This window comes from Lynx rufus, unplaced genomic scaffold (assembly GCF_022079265.1).
Source record: "Lynx rufus isolate CCGP_SWC_20201006 ecotype Redwood Valley unplaced genomic scaffold, mLynRuf1.p SCAF_15, whole genome shotgun sequence".
In the NCBI taxonomy this organism is placed as follows: Eukaryota; Metazoa; Chordata; class Mammalia; order Carnivora; family Felidae; genus Lynx; species Lynx rufus.
Genome location: NW_025814829.1, coordinates 21,185,601 through 21,205,757, shown reverse-complemented (window position 1 = coordinate 21,205,757; position 20,157 = coordinate 21,185,601). Strand labels below are relative to the sequence as shown.

The 20,157-nt window shown below is 56.7% G+C and overlaps 1 protein-coding gene across 1 annotated transcript in view; it reads right to left on the bottom strand.

Annotated features, from left to right (window-relative positions):
- The window catches only part of PLEKHA6 (pleckstrin homology domain containing A6), a 57,711-nt gene that overhangs the window by 10,719 nt on the left and 26,835 nt on the right, over window positions 1-20,157 (bottom strand). Inside the window, exons 8-18 of the mRNA XM_047076643.1 lie at window positions 18,280-18,762; window positions 16,068-16,590; window positions 9,733-9,801; window positions 8,402-8,482; window positions 7,958-8,107; window positions 7,020-7,115; window positions 5,460-5,571; window positions 4,699-4,838; window positions 2,184-2,313; window positions 1,861-1,967; window positions 759-935 (exon numbers count right to left, since the gene is read on the bottom strand). Coding sequence (XP_046932599.1) covers window positions 759-935; window positions 1,861-1,967; window positions 2,184-2,313; window positions 4,699-4,838; window positions 5,460-5,571; window positions 7,020-7,115; window positions 7,958-8,107; window positions 8,402-8,482; window positions 9,733-9,801; window positions 16,068-16,590; window positions 18,280-18,762 — 2,068 coding nt within the window. The remainder of the gene's footprint in view (window positions 1-758; window positions 936-1,860; window positions 1,968-2,183; window positions 2,314-4,698; window positions 4,839-5,459; window positions 5,572-7,019; window positions 7,116-7,957; window positions 8,108-8,401; window positions 8,483-9,732; window positions 9,802-16,067; window positions 16,591-18,279; window positions 18,763-20,157) is intronic.

Sequence of the window (20,157 nt, the reverse complement as noted above, 5' to 3'; positions counted from 1 at the left end):
CCATTCTGTGCCATACGTTTTGGGCAGTTGATTAGTGTGCCTGACACTGGCCTTTAGTTGTTGCGTATCAGACAAGCTCCAACCCACCAGGTAGAATGCAAGCTGGTTGAGGGTAGGACTTACGAATCGTAATTTTCCTGTATTTTTGAAATGTGGTGGAAAGAAAACTTAGGCAGATGCCTGGGGCTACTCCCAGCTCCACACTCAATAGCTGTGTGGCCCAGGAATCCTTAATTTCTCCTGACTTTGTGTCCCTGTCTCCCAAACAGGGGTGATAATTCCGAACCTCGCGCTGCTGAGGGACCCGAATAGAACAACATGAGGTTTGGGAACGGTACCAGGTGACAGGGTAGCATCGTGATTATCTTCAGTATGTATCTTTCAATACATAGAAAACGCTCTAGAAACCGCGTGAGCGATGCCTCTCTCTGGGCGGTGAACTTCGCACTATTCTGTGTTAAGTGAATTGTGTATACTTCATTTCCACTAAAGCAATCAACGCATTCTTTGGGGGGGAGAGTTATTTTTCTTTAAACGCACAAAAAGGAATAGTTGTTGCAGTGAATCTTCTGCCTAGTGGGGAGAAGTCTCCCCCCACCCCCCCGCCTCGTTCTCCCCAGGTGCCCAGCTCGGGCCCTTCCCAGCCCCTCTCCCAGTGCCCCGCACCCAACTGCCCCGGCCCAGGCTGGTCACCCACTGGGAGTGGACACTGTTGGCAGATGCCGGGCCAGGCCCGTGGGTCGCTGCGAGGACATTACCACTTTGTAGGCGGGCCGCGTAGCAGGGTCGGGGGCCGGACTGGCCGGGAGCTGCAGGCTCCTTCGCTTCTCCTTCATAGAGCCGCTCTGGTGCCTCCGCATGCGGTCGATCTGCTCCTCCACGCTCATCTTGACCTTGCCCTCGCCAGGGAACACGGCACTCTTGGGGCGCTCCTGCTGCAGGGGGAGAACGGGGCTCTGACACGTGCCTCGTCTGCCCTCCCAGCTTCTTCATCTGCCCTAATCCCTTAGATTTCCCTTCTCTGGGAAGCCTGTCCATAGCGGGTTAAAGAATAGCCCCTGAGACACACGTCCAGGTCCTAACCCCCTAGTAACTGTGAATGTGACCTTATTTGGAAATAGGGTCTTGGCAGGTGTGATTAAGGTAAGGATCTCAAGAAGAGAGCATCCTGAATTAGAGTGGACCCGAAACCCAATCATGGGCGTCCTTACAAGAGACAGAAAAAAAGAAGACGGAGTAGAAGGGGATGTGAAGGTAGGAGTGCCTACTGGAGTGTTGGGTCTACAAGCCAAAGAACAGCAAAGATTGCCTGCAATGCCAGAAGCTAGGACAGAGGCACTGGACGGGGTGCTCCCTCAGACCCTCCAGAAGGAACCAACCCTGATGATGTCGATTCGGGACTCCTGGCCTCCACAACTCTGAGAGAATAAACTTCTGTTGTTTTAAGGCCCCAAGTGTGGGATGCTTTGTTAAGTTCCTGGCAGCCCTCGGAAACACATCTACTGCCTTAGGTCGGCTCATTTGACCCTGATTTTTGCTGGATTTGTATTTCATCGCTGGCACATGATAATAATTTTGTTCAACATCCTTCTATCTTTCTCATGAATTAGGGCCACGGCAAATTTGAGAATTGTTAGGAAGATCAGAACAATGAAAGTAATGTGTATCTTCCTTGTCCCTTGTCCCTCGATATGGCTTCCTGAAGGAAGGCTTCTCCAGTGGAGCTGTTGCCCCCTCCTACTTGTCCTGCCTTCCTCCTCCCGCCCGGGGTTTCTTGATGGTGGACAGATGGGCGGACACAGAGAGGCCTCAGCCCAGCTCAGGCCCACTCGGGCCTCGGCGCCCACAGATTGTACTCACCCGGGAGGAGAGTCCGTTGGTGAGCCCATCGGCACTCCTCCTCACCACCCTTGACGGGGTTACCTCTTCATCGGTGGGCGACTTCGTCCGAGGCGGCACAATGCCAACTGTAGGGAGGCAGAAGAACCGGTGGGCCTCCTGGAGAAGCAGGAGGGCAGACACACAGGGGAGCCTGCGTCTAGAGGCGGCTCAGTGCCACCTGTGGCCGAAATGAAAGGCCGAGGATGGGTGGGCACTCACTGTCTTTGGTTGTGATGAGCACCTCTCTGGGCCGCTCTCCGACTCTTGGCCTTGCGTCTAGGGGAGGATGGGACAGGAAGTACCTTTGTTGAGAGCTGTCTGCTTCTCTGCCTCCGCCTCTTGCCTGGTGGGCACCAGGTTGATGTCTCTGGCGGTGTCCAGGGGTGACGTCTGGTGGGGGTCTTTCTTGCTTTGCTCATAGCTTGCCTTGGGCTGGGGAGGAAAAAGGAGGAGACGGTTGGTGCCCTAGGGACTGCTGAGGATTTGGCCCCCAGGGGTGTTTCTTTATTTTGCAATGGTTGGAGCACAGACCCTTGAAAACAAGGGATAAGGAAACTCTAAGTGAGCCAGCTGGGAAGCAGGCAGGGGTGAGATCGAGCCTCCCACTCAGGCCACCTTAAGGCTGGCCAATGCTGGCTCATCTTGGGGAGTGAGGGCCCAGGGCTTCCAGGAGGCCCTCAGCAGAGGCCCATCAGGGAGGCCCCTCAACCTGACCAGTCCTCTTGGCAAACGCCAAGAAGCACAGACTCTGCTGTGAGCCAGAGAGGAGGAATGGCCAGAGGAGGGGTCTATAAGGCCGAGGATCTCTGAGGATTCTGTTGGAATCGCACCCAAAACTTAAGCGAAAGAACCAGCTGGGCTTTGGTACCAAGATTCTGGGCGACGGAAAAGTGCGCTTAGCTTGAGGGCTCGCAGACTCATGAGACTCGAAGGGGCTTCAGATACCACCTGCACCCCCTTTCGCCCCCATCGTGCAGCTGAAGAGTCTAAGTGTCAGTGAGGTGCACACAGAAAGACTGGGCCAGAGGCCAGAAACCCCGGCTCTAGTCCAGGGAGAGAGCACAGGTGAGCCCCATCGCCTCCCCTCATCTGGAAAGCGTGGCCTGCTTTGCCCCCCTCACTGGCAGCCCCTCGGGGCGGTGCAGATCCGGCAGCCGAGCCAAGATGGAAATACGGTTCCCTGTTTTAGGCACAGGACTCTTTCTACTCACCGTGCAACCTCTTGCCAGCCTAACTGTACCTCTCTCCTGGGAGAGGGGCTGGGGAGCCAGAACGGGGCAGGAAAGGGGACCCTGTATTCTTACATCCCAGGGCCGAGGAAACCCAAGAGGACACAGGCAAGGCAGAGACAGAGACAGCACAAGAGGACCGGCGTCTGAGGCGGACAGGAGCAGGAGGGGATCGGAATGGCACCGGTCGCTGCGGGTCCCTGGCCTTTCCTGGCCGGCTGGTGCTGGCAGCCAGGGGCTGCCCGGGAGCCGCGGCATGGAGTGGGACAACTCATTGTCCCCCTGTCCACAGAGAGCACCAAGGGGAAAGCCTTCTCCGCCATCCCTCTCCTTACCCCAGGGTCCAACTGGGCAGCTGTGGGAAATGACTACTGGCATGGGGAAAATGGCTCCGTGTCCTGCCTCGCCCCCTCGCCTGGCCGTTCGCCCCGCTCCCTCCGCCCCTGCCCTCCAGGACCCAAGGGTGCTGGGTACCTGACCCCTGGCTGGCTCGCCACGGCGGTGCCAGGAAGGGGAGCTGGGGTACGGCCAGAAGCGGCTCTCGCTAGGGAGTGGAGGCACGTTTGGAGGAGACTCCAGGGGGACGTAGGCTTTGGGAAGGGGGGGCCGCGGCGGGCCGGGCTCCTGAGGCAGAGAGAAGCCAGAGCATTAGGAGGAAGGAGAGCAGCCACTGTGAGAGCAGGAGAAAAGAGCGTTAGCAGGCGGACAGACAACATCGTGGAGACCTGCGGCCCCCATCGTGGACATCCGGGGCCCCGGACCACCAGACTCCCACCCACCGCCCGGATGGAGCTCCAGCTCCAGAGTGAACTCTCAGCCCGGCCTCAGGGCCCTCTTCAGCAGAGCCCCCGCCTGTGACTGCTGCCCCCACTGTTCCCCCATTTTTCTCCAAAGCTCCCTGCTCACTGTCTCATCATCGCGCTGGGCACGTTCGTGCCCCTGTGTCTTTGCTTCTGCCGCCCCTCCTGTCTGTGATGCCTTTCCCTTGTTCCTCTGACTGTCCCAATGCCTAGTGGCCCAAAGTTCCACCGTCTCTTGGGAATATCAGAGCGTTTATGGTCAATACTGAGACACACACTGCCACGCTCCAGAGGCTGGCTGTTTCCTATAAATTGGTCTCGGTCAGCACTGGACGCTGGGCTCCCCAAGTGGAGGGCTGTGGGCACACACGGGCACATGTCTGAGAGGGCCTCACACCGTCCCTGGCCCCTGGGAGAGCCCCTGTAAACTCTTGCTGACTGGCTAGGAAACTGCTCCCCACGCTGACTCTCCACCCTCTCGTGTGCTGGAAAGCTCCGGATTTAAATCCCCACTAAGTGGTATCTTTGCTAACCATCCTGCTGTTTGGGAAGAGACTTCCCCGGAAGGAAGCTAAAGATGGCAAGTGCAGATGAGAGCAAGGAAAGGAGAAATCTGGAAGGAGGTCCGCCAAACTGGGCGCAAGACACGACTGCCTCGGACCGAAAGCCAAAGCTCTAGGACTGGCGGCCTCTGGGGCAGGGAGGGGCACAGAATCCGGGCCTTTCAGGCAGATGAGGACCTGCTCCCCCCTCCCCCGCCTACCTTCTACTCCATTTTCTCAGCTTACCTCACTGGATCCGGGCTTGGTGGGGGACCCCTGTGAGCCGGACACCAGTGAAAAGGGGCTCAGGGGGCTGGTGAGACTGGCAGAGCTGAGAGGGCTGGCGGGGCTGTTGGAGCTGTAGGTGGCCGTGGGGCCAAGGCCTCCTGGGGGCAGAGGAGAGGAGAGGTGAGGGATGATAGGGTAGGGGTGTGGCCAGGCATGTGGATGGGCTCCACAGGTGGAGGAGGCAGGGCAGGACCCAGGGATGTGGGAGGAAGGTTCCAGGGCCACCTGGGCCTGCTGAAGGGACTTATTATGGGGGCTGGGGTGCAGGCTGGCCGTGGAGAACTGTGCAGGGACAGGGGATGATGACGGACGGAAAGGACACTGTTGCCTCCGAGATGTCAAAGAAAGCCAGCCCAAAGTCCAGCCCAAAGGGCTTCAGGAAGACATTAAGGTAGCGGCTTCAGATCGCCAACGGGCCCATGGGCTTAGGGGTGGGGAGAGGCATAGGTGCTCTTTGACCTTTTCTGGGGAGGAATCTAGACCATCAGGGTCAACAGTGTCTCTGAGGGGTCTGGTGCGTTCTGGGAGGAGAGGGGGGAGTAAGGGAGTCTTACCTACCCTCCCGGGGGAAGATTCTGGAGGCCTGAGAGGGCCCTGACTAGCTCTGAGCTCAGCGTAAGGGCCTGGAGAGGTGGGAACTGACAGATGTGGGATGGACGCCAGAGACACCAGAGCATTTCTGGCGAGCGTTTCAGGAGGCTGGTGGAGAAGGCACCCACCTCTGTGCTTGGCCGTGTCCGTGCCCCGGGACGGGTTATTTTTCCTCAGCCCCTCCATCACGTCCTGGATCCTCCAGATTTCCTTCTGGATTTGCCGGTTGAGTACCTCATTCTGAAACAGCAGAAGAGCAGGTCAAGGGAGGTGGCCGTGAGGAGCGTCCCAGCCTCCTCCCTGTATCCCTTTGGGCCGGCGGTAGACAAGAGCCCCGGACGCACGCGCACTCTGACACGCACACAGCCCTCCAGCACGTTCCTCTTTCTCACGGGAAGACTGTGCCCCTCCCTCGGCTTCTGCCAAATGGAATGCGGGAATTGGCAGAGGAGAGGGCCCTGCTATCACAGTCAAGAGCCCCGTTAGGTCAACATGACTCAGCTTCCCCCAGGGAGGTCAGGGTGGTCTTGGAGCAAGTGGCCCTCTAGGTGGCCACTATGGGAGCCAGTTATCAACGGCAAGAGTTCCCCACTTACTAAGATTCTTTGTATCCAAACAGCCCTTTCGTAACACTCACGCCCAATGCATGCCTACACACTCATGGATTCTATTCGGTTAGAGTTTACACTCTTTGAAAACTGACAGCTGCCACTTATTTAGCGCCCGACCCTCCTCCGTGCCGCGTACCAGGCTCCGCGCTAAGTGCTTTGCATACACTAACTCATCTCGGCCGCACCAGAAGTCTGCGAGGCAAAAGTGACAGGTGTCCCGACTTTGGGGATGAAGGGATGTGCGCCCAAGGCCGTCCGTTAGCAAGCAGTGCGACCACCATCTGAGTCTGGGTCTATTTGTCTCCAGAGCTGGTGCTCAGAGTGCTTTCCTACCTCCTAAAATGTTCGTGTTGAAAGTGAGGCTTGCCCACAGGACACGGTGGCATTCAGGTGACCTGGACCAAGAGGGCCTTCACCGCACCCTCCCTAACCAGCTGCAAGTGAGGGTGGTGGTAAGTTTTGTTGCCAGGAGGAAAATAGGGGAAACTGGGGCATTAACCGCAACAGAGAGACAGGGCTTGCACAGCTTGGGTAGATACGATTGATCGAGGGAAAGGATAAGAATTCCCCAAGGTGGATGAGTCCAGCCTCCTGCCTCCAAGCAGAGCATTCCTAACCCCTCCTGGGAAGGAAAGCCTCTTTCCTATCTTAAAGTTCCTGGGTAGCTTCTCCCGTACTGCCCACTCCTTCTGAGGTCACGAGGGACAGCTACACGTATACCCATATCTATATCCCCGTAGAGACCTATACCCTTGTCTAGACCGATGCCCGTGTCCGTATTTATGTGTTAAATCCTTTCAGTCATAAAATACCTTCTGTCTAACCCAGCTCTCTTGTGTTTCAGCTTTACTCCTTCCTAATGATTTGATGGAACTAAAGAAGAATCCACATTATCTTCGTCCTGAAAGCGTCTGTTTTAAGCGGACTTGAATCCTGTCCTTTGTCTCAGGACCAACTCCCTGTCTCAAGTCTCTGAGATCTCTAAAGCAAGAAAGGAAGCCATTTTGGTCTCTTGTGGCCCTAAGGAGAAGGGAAGGCATGCCAACCGCCCCTCCCCTGCCCAGGGGCCTTCTTCACCTGGACGTCCAAATTGAGCTGCTCCCAGAGGTCGTCGTGCAGGGCAGAGACCTCGGATTCAAGGTTCTCATACTCTATGGTGCTGTTCGTCAGGGCCTGCAAGGGCGGGTGGGTTGACTGAGAAAGCGGCCATTGCTGAAGCCTTCCTCCCATCCCGCCTCGGGGCCCGGGGCCAAGGTACCTGGGGTCTGGCAGGGCGAGGGAGGAGGGCACAGAGGGACAGGCGGAGAGGGCCCAGGGCTGAGACATTCTGATGACAGCCAAACACTGGCCTTACAAGAGGCGCAGTGGCCCATCGTACTGCAGGCGGACACAGGGAAACCAGAATCCTCTCCAGACGTGGGGGTAGGCCACAAGGGGACCGTACGATGCCTGCACCCTACTGTTCTCCCCACACTGGGTGATACAAAGTGGGAGGGCAGAAAGAGAAAACCCAGAGGTGTTTGCTTGCTGGGGGTTAGAGACCTTTCTCCCTTCTGGGCCACATTTTCCTGGGCCTTTGGCCGCCGCAGCCCAGAGCCATTATCCAGGCAGTGCGTACCGGCCGCAGGGTCAGCCCCGTGCCCACAGGAGATGAGGGAGGTGGCATTGCCGCCGGTGTCCTGGATCTCCAGGGGAGAGGACAGAGGTAGGCAGCGAAGCTGTGAGAACAGCCGAGGAAACGAGTAGCCCTCGACTTCACCCTGTCCTGATCGAATCCCGGTGCAGGTGCGGTGTGTGAAAAATAAGCCAGTTTCCTCGGCAGAGACTACGGATCGAAGAGGCCGGCATACGCACGGCCGCGTGCAGGGCGGGTACTAAGGTCTTGCGTTTGTGCCCCTTCTGGCCAAGAGCCCCCTGCTGCTCCTGCCCGCAGAGGAGAGTGGGGAGCTAGAGGGCACAGCCTGGGAGGGGCGGCTCTCCTGTCGGGGTGCCCACGGGGGCGGGGGGGCGGGTACCGTGGTCGCCTGTGACAGCTCCACCCGAATGTTGATGAGCTGGTTCTGCAGGGACTCTTTTTTGCGCAGCAGTTTCTCCGGGTAGGCGGGCTGGTTTCCAAACATCTCCAGTTCCTGGTGGGTCCCCATCAAGGCACTTTCCAGGCTCTCCTGAAGAAGGGCAGGGGACCGGCTGTGAACAGCCCTGATAACTCCTCTCTGGGACTTTAAGAGGCCTGAGCCCCAACGGTTCAGCCCAGCAACTTGGTGGCGGTTGTCCTCCCTGGCTGGGGCCCCCGGAAGAGCTTCAGCAGTTCCAGGGGAGGGCGGTACAGAGGTTTATGACAGACCTTTGTCAGCTTAGGGCGGAGATGGCAACCCACACCTCTCCGAGCCGGCCTCTCCCGCCCCCCCACCCCACCGTCCCCACATGCCCCCAACCCAAGGCCACCCCTTGGCTCTCACCTTCTCAGCTCGGAGCTGCTGCACTAGCCGGTCCTGCTCCCTCACCACCTTGTTCTGTTCACACAGTTTGCCCAGCAGCTTCTGGGGGGCCCGAGGGGGTCGAGGGAAGGGAGGGAGAGAGAAGGGGGTGAAGGATATGGTTTGATGGGGACCTGGGAATTTGGTTGGAAGGGACTGGCCTCTGGATACCTCCTCCTTTCCCTTGCTGAGGAACCCTAGGCCTTCTTCACCTTGACCTTGGAGGCTCCTGGGAATAGGAAGACGGTCTTCACCTTGGGAGACTCCCCAAGGACCTACCGGGAAGGGAGATGTGCTTATTCTCTGAGGAAGGGAGTCAGCTTGAGAGAGGAGTTAAATGTTAAGCCCCTGCATTCCCCTCCTCCTGGGGGTTCCGGTTCCCGAAGGGTTGAGGAGACAACATGGCCTGGGCCTCCCAGGCCTTCCCGGCGGGCATGGATTGGAGGAGCAGGCAGTCTTGGGAAAACCAGTGAACTGGCTCCCCAGTCTCACAGGACCCTGTTCTCCCCTCCTTCCAGGGTCTCCGGATGGCTGAGGCTGGGATCCTTCTGAGATCTGGTCCTCGCCTGGATGGAAACTCTCCTAGGCCTACTGGGCGGACCCGCTACCCAGGCAAGGCCAGTGGTGATGGGGAGGAGGCAGGTTAGGCCAAACTTCTCTTCTGGGAAGACTTATGCTTTCCCCATATCCGCACCTTTATTCATGCCATTCCTCAAACACTTCTCTGGCTCTTTTCTACTGAGCCACATCTTGTCTTCTGGGCCTTTGAACTTCAAGGCCCGGCTCACATGCCACCTGCTTGGTCCCTGGCCTCCCTGCCCTGCCCTCCTGTGGAACCCGTCACCGAGCCCATTTAGTATGCAAATCTTATGTCACCACCTGCTGCTACCTGGCACGCGACACTACCCTGAAGCTCCCTGAGGCCAGGGCCAGGTTCCTCCCTCCAGTCACCGAGGCCCTCCTGCCAGGCTGGGCCCAGAGCAGCCTGGCTGATGTCCCTCCTAACCAAGTCTGAGTTCCTTGTAATAAGCAGCCCCCGCTGCTGTAGACGAGAGGGCCTAGGGCTCAGTGGAGAAACGCACACAGCTGGCATGGGAGGTAGGGGTAATTGGTACGAACGAGAAAAGAAAGGGGATGAGGAAGGGGCAGGCAGAATGCTGTCTTGGTGGCGAGAGAGGACATGAGTCAAAGGTATGAAGAGCCGGCAGAAGGACAGAGATGGACGGAGGAAAAGCCCCAGCGGAGGAGAGCGAAGATGAGGGCGACAGCGGGAGGGACCGGAGAGGACAGGGGAGCAGGAGAGCTGCTCTTACATCTGTATCCTGCTCGTTTAACTTGTAGGTGTGGAGGCCGTCCCGGAACACTTCTGGGTACGGAGGGACCTGCAGGAACACGAGGCCGGTTACAGCAGCGGGGGACAGGCAGGGCGTGTGGGGACGGGAACGCGGACAACCCTCGCTCCGTTCTTGTCTGAGACCGTGGTCCGTCACCTCTCGCCGCCTCCATTCCGGGAATCTGAGCTAGTTCTTTGCCCCCGGCTGGGAAGCCTGGGATGGCCCCTGTGTAGGTTTTCCCCAATTCTTGAGGCTGATTCTGCCCAGCTCCTACTCTCCCTTCTCCCCTGAGCTCAAGATCTACTGTCGGGAGGGACTCTGGGGGTGCATAGATCCCAGATGGCTTGTTGGTAACGACCATGACAACAACAGTTAACCCTTGGCTGTTTTGGAGGGTGAGGCATGAGGAAATGGAATGAGCATCGGAAACACTTGAGAATTATCATCTTAGTAGACTGAACACCAGCCACAGGGCTCGTGTCTAACCCAGAAGTACACCTGGGTCCGGCAAACGCTGCCCACCCCTGGTGAAGCATCTGGAAATCACCGGACATTCTACACAACCTTGGCACTGGATGGTTCCATATGACACCCCTCATGCCCTTGCCCCCAAAGACGTCTGTCAAGAAGATAACAAACACGAGATAGAAGTCCTGGGCATTAAAAAACAGATTCGTGATCCCTGGCGTGATATGGGATGGTGGTGCTGGCTATTTTGATGGTTTGAGAAACGGGCCTTGGGTCCACCCATGAACATGAAGAACAAGAGAGACACGGTGGGATGAAAGGAGAGGGGCCAGGCGGGGCCTGGAGATGAAGCCTGGTGGATGGAGGGTTGGGCAGAGCAAGCCCCAACCCAGATGGCTTGACCCGACCATGCACAAGCAGCTGAAATGGTGTTCACAGGGACCATGCTGCCAGGCGGAGGCCTTACTTGCATGAAGAGTTGGGCCCTGGGGGAGGAGTTTTCCACCATGCGGTTCACCATACTGATGAGAGTCTCGCTCTCACTCATCTGGAGAGAGGAAGGAATGGACGATTCAAACTCCGGCCCACATAGAGCTATCTCCCCATGACCCGCCTGGGCTTGTTTTCCCAGAAACAGGACAGGACAGCTTCTCATGGGGTCTCCAGCTCCCTCTCTGTTTGGCCTTAGCCATCACTGGCCCCTTGTGAACTGTCCCAGGACCAGCCCTGAAGGTGCCCTGAGGAAAGGCCACAGAAGGGAGCTGGAGGGCTGCTGTGCCTTCGCTCACGGCCCTGCAGAGACTCCCCCCCCCCCCCCGCCCAGTGACACTCCCCCAGGGTGCCTGAGACATGTGGGTCTCATGCACACTGGCCAAGGTCAACTCCCTGCCCCAACTCTCTTTCCTCACGTTGCTTCAGTCAAAGACCACACCGGCAGTTGGAAAAACCCATCTCCCCAAATTTGAACTAAATGAAACAGCTGAGAAAGAAAACTGGGGACGCTCTTTGGATGGGCCTTCACACAGAGGTGGGCACAGCTCTCTTTCCCCGACCCCTGCCCACCTCTTGGCTCTAGAGTAGAAAGGATTGCTAAACACGGTTTCCAGAGCTGGGCTGGTAGCATCCATGCCGATCTTGGATGACACTAGGGAGCAAATAAGGAGGCCAAAACAAGCAAGCCATGTTAAAGGGACACCAGATGCTGGAACAGTGCTCTCCCAACAGGTTATCTTTACGTTTCAAGGGCCATTAGGAACACGGAGGGGGAAAGACTACTTGCCAAATGAAAAAGAAAGAGAGAGAGACAAGGAAGGGCAGGAGAGAGGAAGGACAGGGAGGGAGGACAAGCCGACCGAATCAACTAGAAATGCTATCATTTCCCCCACTGGTTCCAGCTTGACAACATCAAAACGTGAACACATTCGGGAGCGTCCTTGGCTATGTCCCTTTAACTCAACTGACCTACAGGCGAAGGCAGCAGAAAACAGAGGGAAGTTCTGTGGGAAAAGCCTTCTGGGGAGAGGAAGTGAATGAGGGAAGGGACAGAGCCACATTAGGGCAGAGCTTCTGGGGTCACGATGCAGGAGGCTCTCACGTTTTCGGCCCTTAGCTGCCCAGTCTGTGTCGCACCCACACGTATTTTTTATCTTATCCATTTAGGTGGTGACCCAGGGGCAGCCTTGCTTCTGTGTGCTGTGGGCAGGGCGAGGGGTACCCACCCACTCCCCTTTGCAGGGTCCACAGCATTTTCAAAGGCTTTCCTAGGATCTGATCCCTCTACCTCTTTTAGCCCTTTGGAATTTTTTTCCATGGCACAAAGTGTCATTGAAAAGGCTTTGAAAAGAGTGGTAGTAAGAGGTTTGTCAAATAGTTAACGGTCAACAGGACATCAGCGACATCTTTCCGTAAGGATCTGAACTCAAGTCAATCCCTATCTTCCTGGAGCCCTGTGTGTATGAGATTGTGTTTGTTGTGTATGGGGTGTGCGTGTGTGGAGTATGTGTGATTGTATATGGTGTGTGTATATGTATGTTTGCATGCTGCTGTGTGCCATGACTGTGTCCTGTGTGTGTGTGTGTGTGTGTGTGTGTGTGTGTGTGTGTGTGTAGGGCAAGGCAGACCTGGTAATGCACCAGGCTTGGAGAGGGCAAAGGCGGCCCAGGCTTCTCCTGGATACCCACTGATCTCATTCCTTCCCCAACCAGTGGATCTCAAGCAATAAAGGAGGGAAGCCAGAATGTTCTCACCCTGGCCTCTGCTCCCATTCACGCTGCGGCTTTGGGGATCTTTTAGCCCCCACAGGCTTTAACTGTAGGATTCCTTCCTCTCCTGTGTGTCCCTTCGGTCTGTCCAAAATGTTAGATTTTGTGAGAAAGCACCTAGCCCAGTGCCATAAAGGTGCTCGAGCAATATTTTAAATTGAGTTTTAGAAGAAAACAAATAAAATCATTATAGCAGCAGTGACCACTCCTCGCCAATGCCTGACAAAGCGTTGCCATGTACCCTCTTACTTGATTCTTCAGGAACTCTGTACGGCAGAAAAGGCGGATTCTACAATGGCCATTTTATGATTGAGAAAACCAAGGCCCAGGGAGACAAAGAGACATTTCCAAGAAAAAAGAAAAACAAAAAACAGAACAAAACAAAACAAAAAAACCACAACCCTTGTAAAATGGCAGAATTGGGACTAGAATGTCTGACTCCACATTTTGGACTCTTGGCATATACAACTTCCTTTTAGGAATATTATTCTTTTAAAAAAATTATTCTTTATCTAGAGGAGGTCTTCTGAAGGGTTATTTCTCAAGCCCCCCCCCCCCCCCCCGCCAAGGGCCCAGCCCTATCATGAGGGCCAGAAGCCCCAGCAGGGGCCCAGCTGTGGCACTGAAGTCCTGTGCAGCCAAGCACTGTGGATGGGCCACAGAAAGGAAAGTCTGTCCAGGAGCCCTGAGGGCACTCAGCCCTGCCCCTCACTACCCAGGGCACCGCAGACCCCGCTTCCTATGGAGAAACGCCAGCACTTGTCAGCGCTGCTCTGGGCTGGCATCCGGAGACCCATCCCCATGTGGACTGCACCACTCATGGTGTGGACACCACGTGCTGTTTCTGGAAGTAAAATGCAACACCCGTGAGGGCTGGGAGCTGTCGCTGCTGATCAAAATGTGGATATCAATTCTTCTTAGTGCCCAATGCCTTCTAAGAGGATGATCTCCCCGAGGCATTGAGGTCTGTGTGTCTAGAACCACCAACAGTTATGGCGGCGGTAGCCTCTCATGTCAAGGGTATGGTTCTCTCTGGAACTCTAAGAGCGAAAAACAATCCTGATGAGGTTTGACTCCTGCTTCTTCATGTTAGTCATTTCCTCTGCTACAACCTGGGTCAAAATCTCAGAGCCACATTCCAAGCTCTGCCGTTTGTTGGCTGTGTGTCCCCTGGCATGTTACTTAACCTCTCTGTGCTTTCGTCTTATCGGCTCTAAAATGGGGATAACAACAGTACCCACCTTGCAGGGGTTGTTATGAAGATTAAATGCGTTAGGATCTATAAAGACACCATCCTAGAGCAAGTCTGTAGTCCTTGGTTTACAAACTATGTTTGTTTAACAACATAGTTTAACAACAGCCAGTGAACTATGATAGATCATTTCCCGGATTCAGGCTGCACTAAATCCCTAGCATTTTAGCCAGCCCCCTCCACCCCCCACCTCCCTGCCTGGCGCTCACCCCCTGTTCAAGGTCTCTGCTGCTCTCTCCAGCAGAAATGCAAATTCCCGCCTACCCCCCAGGGACAGTTCCATCTGGCCTGAACAAATAGGAGGTGGCATTAATTATTCACGTGGTCATTTCTTATTCTCCTTTTCCCCAGGAAACTCCCAGCTGCCCTAAAGGGCTTTGAGGCGAAGGGGGCGGGGCGTGAAGGCGCAAGCCAAAATATAAGCCACTTTGTTGTGTCCGGGGGGGGGGGGGGGGGGGGGGGGGGGGGTGCCAACAAAGGTTGTCAAATGGAGGGAAGATGAGAAGGTGGGGAGGAGCAGGGAGACACGACAGGAGGGCAGGGGAATGGGAGGGGGCACCAGCTCTGCCTACCTGCTGATCCAAATACTCTAGGTTTCTTTGCAACTGAAGGTCTAAAAGTTCATCCTACCCGGAGCCCGAGGCCCAACAGCAACACAAACAAACAGGAACAGGACAACAGAAAACAATAAAAAGGAAGCAAAGCAGTTAAGAGTTAGCTGGGGGGTGGAGGGGGGGCGGTGGGGGGCGAGGGGGGGCAAGGTCAAAGAGAGGCCTCTGTCTATCCTTGAGGAGCTCTAGGGAAGGGAAGGAAAGAGGCTGGGGGCAGGCACCGAGGTTGCCTCCTGGACGCCTCAACCAGAGGAGGGACTCACTCTGGCCCCAGCTCGAGGGCCCCAGTTCAAGGGCTCCCCGTCCGCCGGGCCCTCCCCTGGGAGAGGGAAGCACCTTTGAAGCAATGCAGTTGGCCCTCCCTACCAGCTCCTGAGTTTTCTGGAAGAATCCATGGTTTCTGGGTGGATGCACGTGCTGTGTGTCAGGGCTAGGGCTTAGACAGAGAAGGATCAGGGAGAAGGAAGGAAGGGGCACCCCTCCACGTCTGCGCAGGCTCCTCCACCCTGGCCTCCCGGGGCTGTGTCAGGACAGGGGTCAGCAACAGGCCTTCGGGGACAAGGACTCTGCCTGTTGGTTCCTGTGACCCTCCTCAGCATCCCCGGTGGGGCGTCTCCATCCAGTTCTCCGGGTGGAGACCGGTGGAGACCAAAATTCTCCAGAGAACAGATTCCAGGGAGAGACCAGTGGAAAGCAGGGAGGAAAGGAAAAGACACACCATGGAAAATCTTTTCTTCCTTAATCCCACCACTTGTGTCGTTTCCCAGAAGCCGCACTCCAGGCCAAGGACAGACTTGGAGAAGACGTCTGCTAATGGACACTCGGACCTAACTTTTCTTCCCAGGCCGTGACCCAAGCCCCTGACCATGCTGGACGGGAGGCTGTTCTGGAGTCGAGACGATCAGGACATCACGCGCCTCCAGATCTAGTCCCTGCTCCTCTACCTTATGTCACAGAGCTGGGGGTAACTGGCGTCAAGCTCTGCGTTGGGGTTAGAGTCCCGGCCGGGAGGGAGGAGGTATCCAGAGGTTGCTGAGAACCAGGAGGGCCAGGTACCGGGCACAGAGCACCCCTGTGGCTGCCCTAGTTGGGCCCCCGCTCTGGGAGGAGAGGTCGTGCGGGCAGCGGACGGGAGGAGAGGACGTACCATCTTATCGTGGGCCGTGGGGGATGGTGGGTAGTTGTAGGGGAACAGTCCTGCAGGGACTGGCCGCCTGTCTCCCAGGTAATCATACTGGAAGAGAAAGGGGATTGGAGAGGTGAGGGGGTCCGGCTGGGACACGGACTTCCCCACCAACTAACGTTCAAGGTTAGGGTGTTTGTATCCTGTCCCAGAGCAGACTCCAAATTCAAATGGATTTGCAGCATTTATCCACTGCGATAGCCTTGCAGTGACCCGTCCAGTCCTCAAAAGACAGAACCCTCTCTGCCCTCCGACAAGGAATTAGGGTTCCCGGCACAACCTGGGGAAGGGCACCAGTGTTCCTGCTCAGGGGTCAGAGCACATCCCCCAAAGCAGCTCTCCCACAGGCAGAACTGCAGAGCCAGTGGCGTCCTGGGCATCATCGTGGCTCCTGCCAACATACGGTGTGTGTCCCCGTGGGGCACAGTGACCCCAAGAGTCCCAGATGCCTGCACACCTGCACATCTTCTCCGCAGATGGTAGTAGGCTCGTGGGGGACCTCAGGGGATGAGGAAGGAGGGGGCGCGCTGCTGGCTCACCTTGGGGGAGCTGACGGATCGCCTCATCACATAGGCAGCGGGGTCAGCATAGATGTCCTCGCTGCGAGGTGGCAGGCGCTCAAAACGGGCACTGGGTGAGCGGACGGGGGAGTAAATGCGGGCGCGGCTGTAGGAGCCCTGGCTGGGCGAGCGGGGCACGGAGTGGGAGCGGGGCTGCAGGGACAGGCGGCGCAGGGAGCCGGATGTGGCATCCAGCTCATCATAATAGACTGGCTGCCGGGAGGGGGAGGGGCCGGGGAGCCAGATGGTGCCATCCTGCCGCCCGTAGCCCGGAGGCTCCTTCCACTCCCGAAGCTGGAAGGCAGGGCCGCCTCCATTGCGGAAGGAGTGACGCTTGTCCTCCAAGGCCCAGGGTGGGCTGATCCGATCATAGGCTGGCATTGAGCAGATGCTGTCGGGCCGCACCCCTGGTGGGTAGTACTGGTAATCATCAGGGTACTGGGAGGAGTAGGGGCCATAATACTCAGGGACCCTGCGGGACACGGGGTAGAACCTAGAGGGACTGAGAGAGAGGACACTGTAAGGAAGCCAGAATGAGCACAACCCCACCCACCCATCTGTGCCCCAGCCCCGCCTCTGTGTCCTCCAGCCTAGAGCAGACCGTGAACAGGTGAATGGTGCCCCAGGCTGACCCTGGGAGCACACAGAGGTAGCCACTGCCTGGGCACTGAGGCTTGCTTCCAGAGGTGCAGGGAAACTCCCTCAAAGCTTCCTCCCTCTCGGGCTGAGGTCACGACCTCACGGTTAGTGAGTCTGATCCCTGCATCAGGCTCTGCTGTGACAGCAGGGAGCCTGCTTGGGCTTCTCTCTCTCCCTCTCTCGCTGGCGCTCTCTCTCTCTCTTTCTCTCTCTCTCAAAATTAATTAATTAATTAATTAAAAAAAAAACAACAACTGTATCTCAAAAAAAAAAAAAAAAAAAGCAGCTTCCTCCTTCAACCAACAACCTGAGGCTAGAAATTTCACATTCAGAGCTTCCTGGGAAGAAACTTTAAGCCTTGTTAGTTCTATCCCAGCTTGAAGCACAATGTATCAGATCCTTTCAGAGCAGCAAACAGCTGAAGGAAAGGGAACATACCAGGCACCTGGTGGAGGGAGGAGGGGAAACACCCAACACAGAGGGGACAAAAGGGCGCCTCCCCAGATTTTATGTTCTTGTCAAGGGCGGAACCGGTAGGTTCCTGGGATGCATCCCAAGTGAGGCGCTCACCCCTGGGGCAGGCCAGATGTCCCCAGCGGCAGAGTGCCACCAGAGGTGAGTAGCCTTCCTGAAGGTGTCACCTGGGGTCCCTGGAGCCGCCCACACCCAGGGGAGGGAGCAGCAGCCCCACTTGTCCCGAGATGAACGAGATGAACGCTATCAGGCTAATAAATGTCTCCCAGTATTTGAAAGCCAGTCACTGGACAAAGGAGGAAATTGGTCTAGAGGGCAGGACTAGGATCAGTGAGTGGCGACATTTCATTTCGTTTCTTTTCTTTAAAAAAAATTTTTTTTAATGTTTATTATTGAGAGACAGAGCGAGACAGAGCATGAGCATGGGAGAGGCAGACAGAGGAGGAGACACAGAATCTGAAGCAGGCTCCAGGCTCTGAGCCGTCAGCACAGAGCCCGATGCGGGGCTCGAACCCACCAACTTCGAGATCGTGACCTGAGCCGAAGTCGGACGCCCAACCGACTGAGCCACCCAGGCGCCCCTCTTTTCTTTTTTTACAACTGCAATAAATAAAGACTTTCAAACAATTAGAGCCGTTCAAAAATGGGGTGAGTGGGCTTGGCAGTCAGTGAGGCTCACGGCGGAGGAAACGCTGGAACAGGGGCTGTTGTAAGAGGGTGGGAAGCACAGACGGATATCTGACGGGAGCAAGGCCGAGGCCCCTCCTGTGACTGCTTGCGCGTGTCCTGGGCACCCAGCATCCTTGTGGAGAGGTGCCGGGGAGTCCGACCCCGTCTCTGAAGCAATCAGAGAGGGCAGGAATCGGGCAGGGGTCACACTCCACAGACGGTGCCACGGGGGACAGGAAAGGATCTGGACAAGCCTGAGACCCTGGGTTTTGGAGTCTTCTTGGTTTCCCAACGCAGCCTGGCTTCCCGAAGGCTTCCAGCAAGGGAAGCTGCAAGTGTTACTACCCCAGCCCCCGCCCCTGGCCATCGCAGCACCCCAGCTCCATGCCTACGCCCCATCAGGACTCACCTCCGGAGATCTTCAGGGGGCGCCACCCCCCGGCGCAGGTTCACCCACTGCTGCAGCTGGTTCATGGAGCTCTTGCGCTGGGCAATCTTGTCGGGGTTGGCACGTGGGGGGAAGTTCCGCTGGTGCCCCCCACTCTCTGAGTCCGGAGGCGGGAAAGCCGTGCTCCCCGGCCGGCTCGGGGAGCTATACTGCCAGCCATTGGGCTGGGCGGGCCGGTCTCCTCCCCCTGGGACCCTTGGGCCCTCGGGGTAAGGGCTGCCCGGCTCCGAGGATGGTTCCGGTCCGGCTTGGATGCCATTGGCTTTCACCAGAGGCTCGCTCTTGACTTCAGGCCTCTCGGGCTTCCGCTCTGCCTTCTCGCAGCCCCGGCCGTCACCCTCCCCTCGAGTCTTGGCCTCTGGCTCGGGCTTGGGGAGGCTGTTGTGGGACGGCTGGTGGTGGTGTTTGCTAGGAGGGATGTTCTCTGAGTCTGGCTTCTCATGGCTGCAGGATGCCAAGGGAGATGTTGTAAGTGACTCCAGCCCAGCAGCGAGCTGGGCAGGGGGTGGTAGACTGGGAAGGAAAAAGGAGTGGAGAAGGGTGGGCAGGAAGGTAGCGATGGAAACGGGATTCAATGAATGACAGTTCTGTTTCCCAAATGCCCATTTTGCTTTCTTGCTCCAGCCCGGGCAGTTACTCGAAAACACAGTGCACTCTTGCCCACGCGTGGTGTGCTCATTTCCCCCTCTAGGTCCTCTCCACGGCCCACTCTCTGCTCCCTTCTGCTGACCTGCACTGCATCCGGCCTTCGGAAGCTATGGCCAAGACTAACCCGCCCCAGACTTGGTCTCCTCTGCAGTCTGTCCCCGCTGCAGCCCCCCAAACTCGGTGCACACTATACCAAAGCTTCATGATAGTGACTGTCCTTGATGTTTCGGCCATGGAGGCTCGTTACAGCTCAGCCTGCTGTCCTATGCAAGTTCCTTAACTTCTGCAAGTCTTGGGCTCCTCGTTGGCAGGACGGGTATAACAGTCGCTCCCCTCGTAGGACTGTGAGATCAAACACGGCGGGCGCCAGGCGCCTAAGCTGTTGCCTCAAACATCCTAGGCTTAGAAGCATGCTAGTTTCTTCTCCAGGACAAGCTTCTTCCGGGACAGACTCCGCCTGAACGTAAGCGCCACGAGGCAGAAGCATGCAGACTGGTCTTCCCTTGTTTTCCTAGCGCCCCCTACAGTGCCTCACGCATACCTATTTCCAGTAAATATTTATGAACTAAATGAGCGTACTTCTGGAAGTGCGCCCCTCAGCTGAAGTGAAGATGGGACCTCGTGACGATGTTTTCCCTACCGCTTCTCAAATTCAACAGATTCAAGCATCCTTGTTGCAGCGTTGCCTGGTAAACACTTCTAAGACACTAAAATAGACTTGGAGTCTGTATCGTAAAAACCTCCTTCTTCTGGATCCCTGTTAACATCTAACTCAAGACTCCCATCTACCCGGTTCCAGCAGAGACCGGCCGTGAGGCTGTGGGTGGCGACAGGTGGCAGGGGTGATGGGGCGGCCACGGGCTGAGTGTTCACTGCATGTCAGGATTTCCCGGCTGCCCCTATGAGGTAGGATTATAACTGCTGCCTTCACGGGGAGGAAATTCAGGCTCAGAGAGGTTAAGTGATCACCCTGATGTCACAGTGTGAGCAAGTAGCTAAGTTGGGATTCGCACCTGAGTCTACCCTCCTCCAGAGGTCATGGGTTTAATGTGCAAAGCCAAGAATAAATGAGCAAATGACCCTGGTCTTTGGCTCCTGGCCAAGCCCCGATGGAACCTGGCTTCTCTCTTGGCCTCCACCAGCCCAGAGAGAAGAGGGAGAACCGGTCAGGGGGAAGGGAAGAGAGACTCC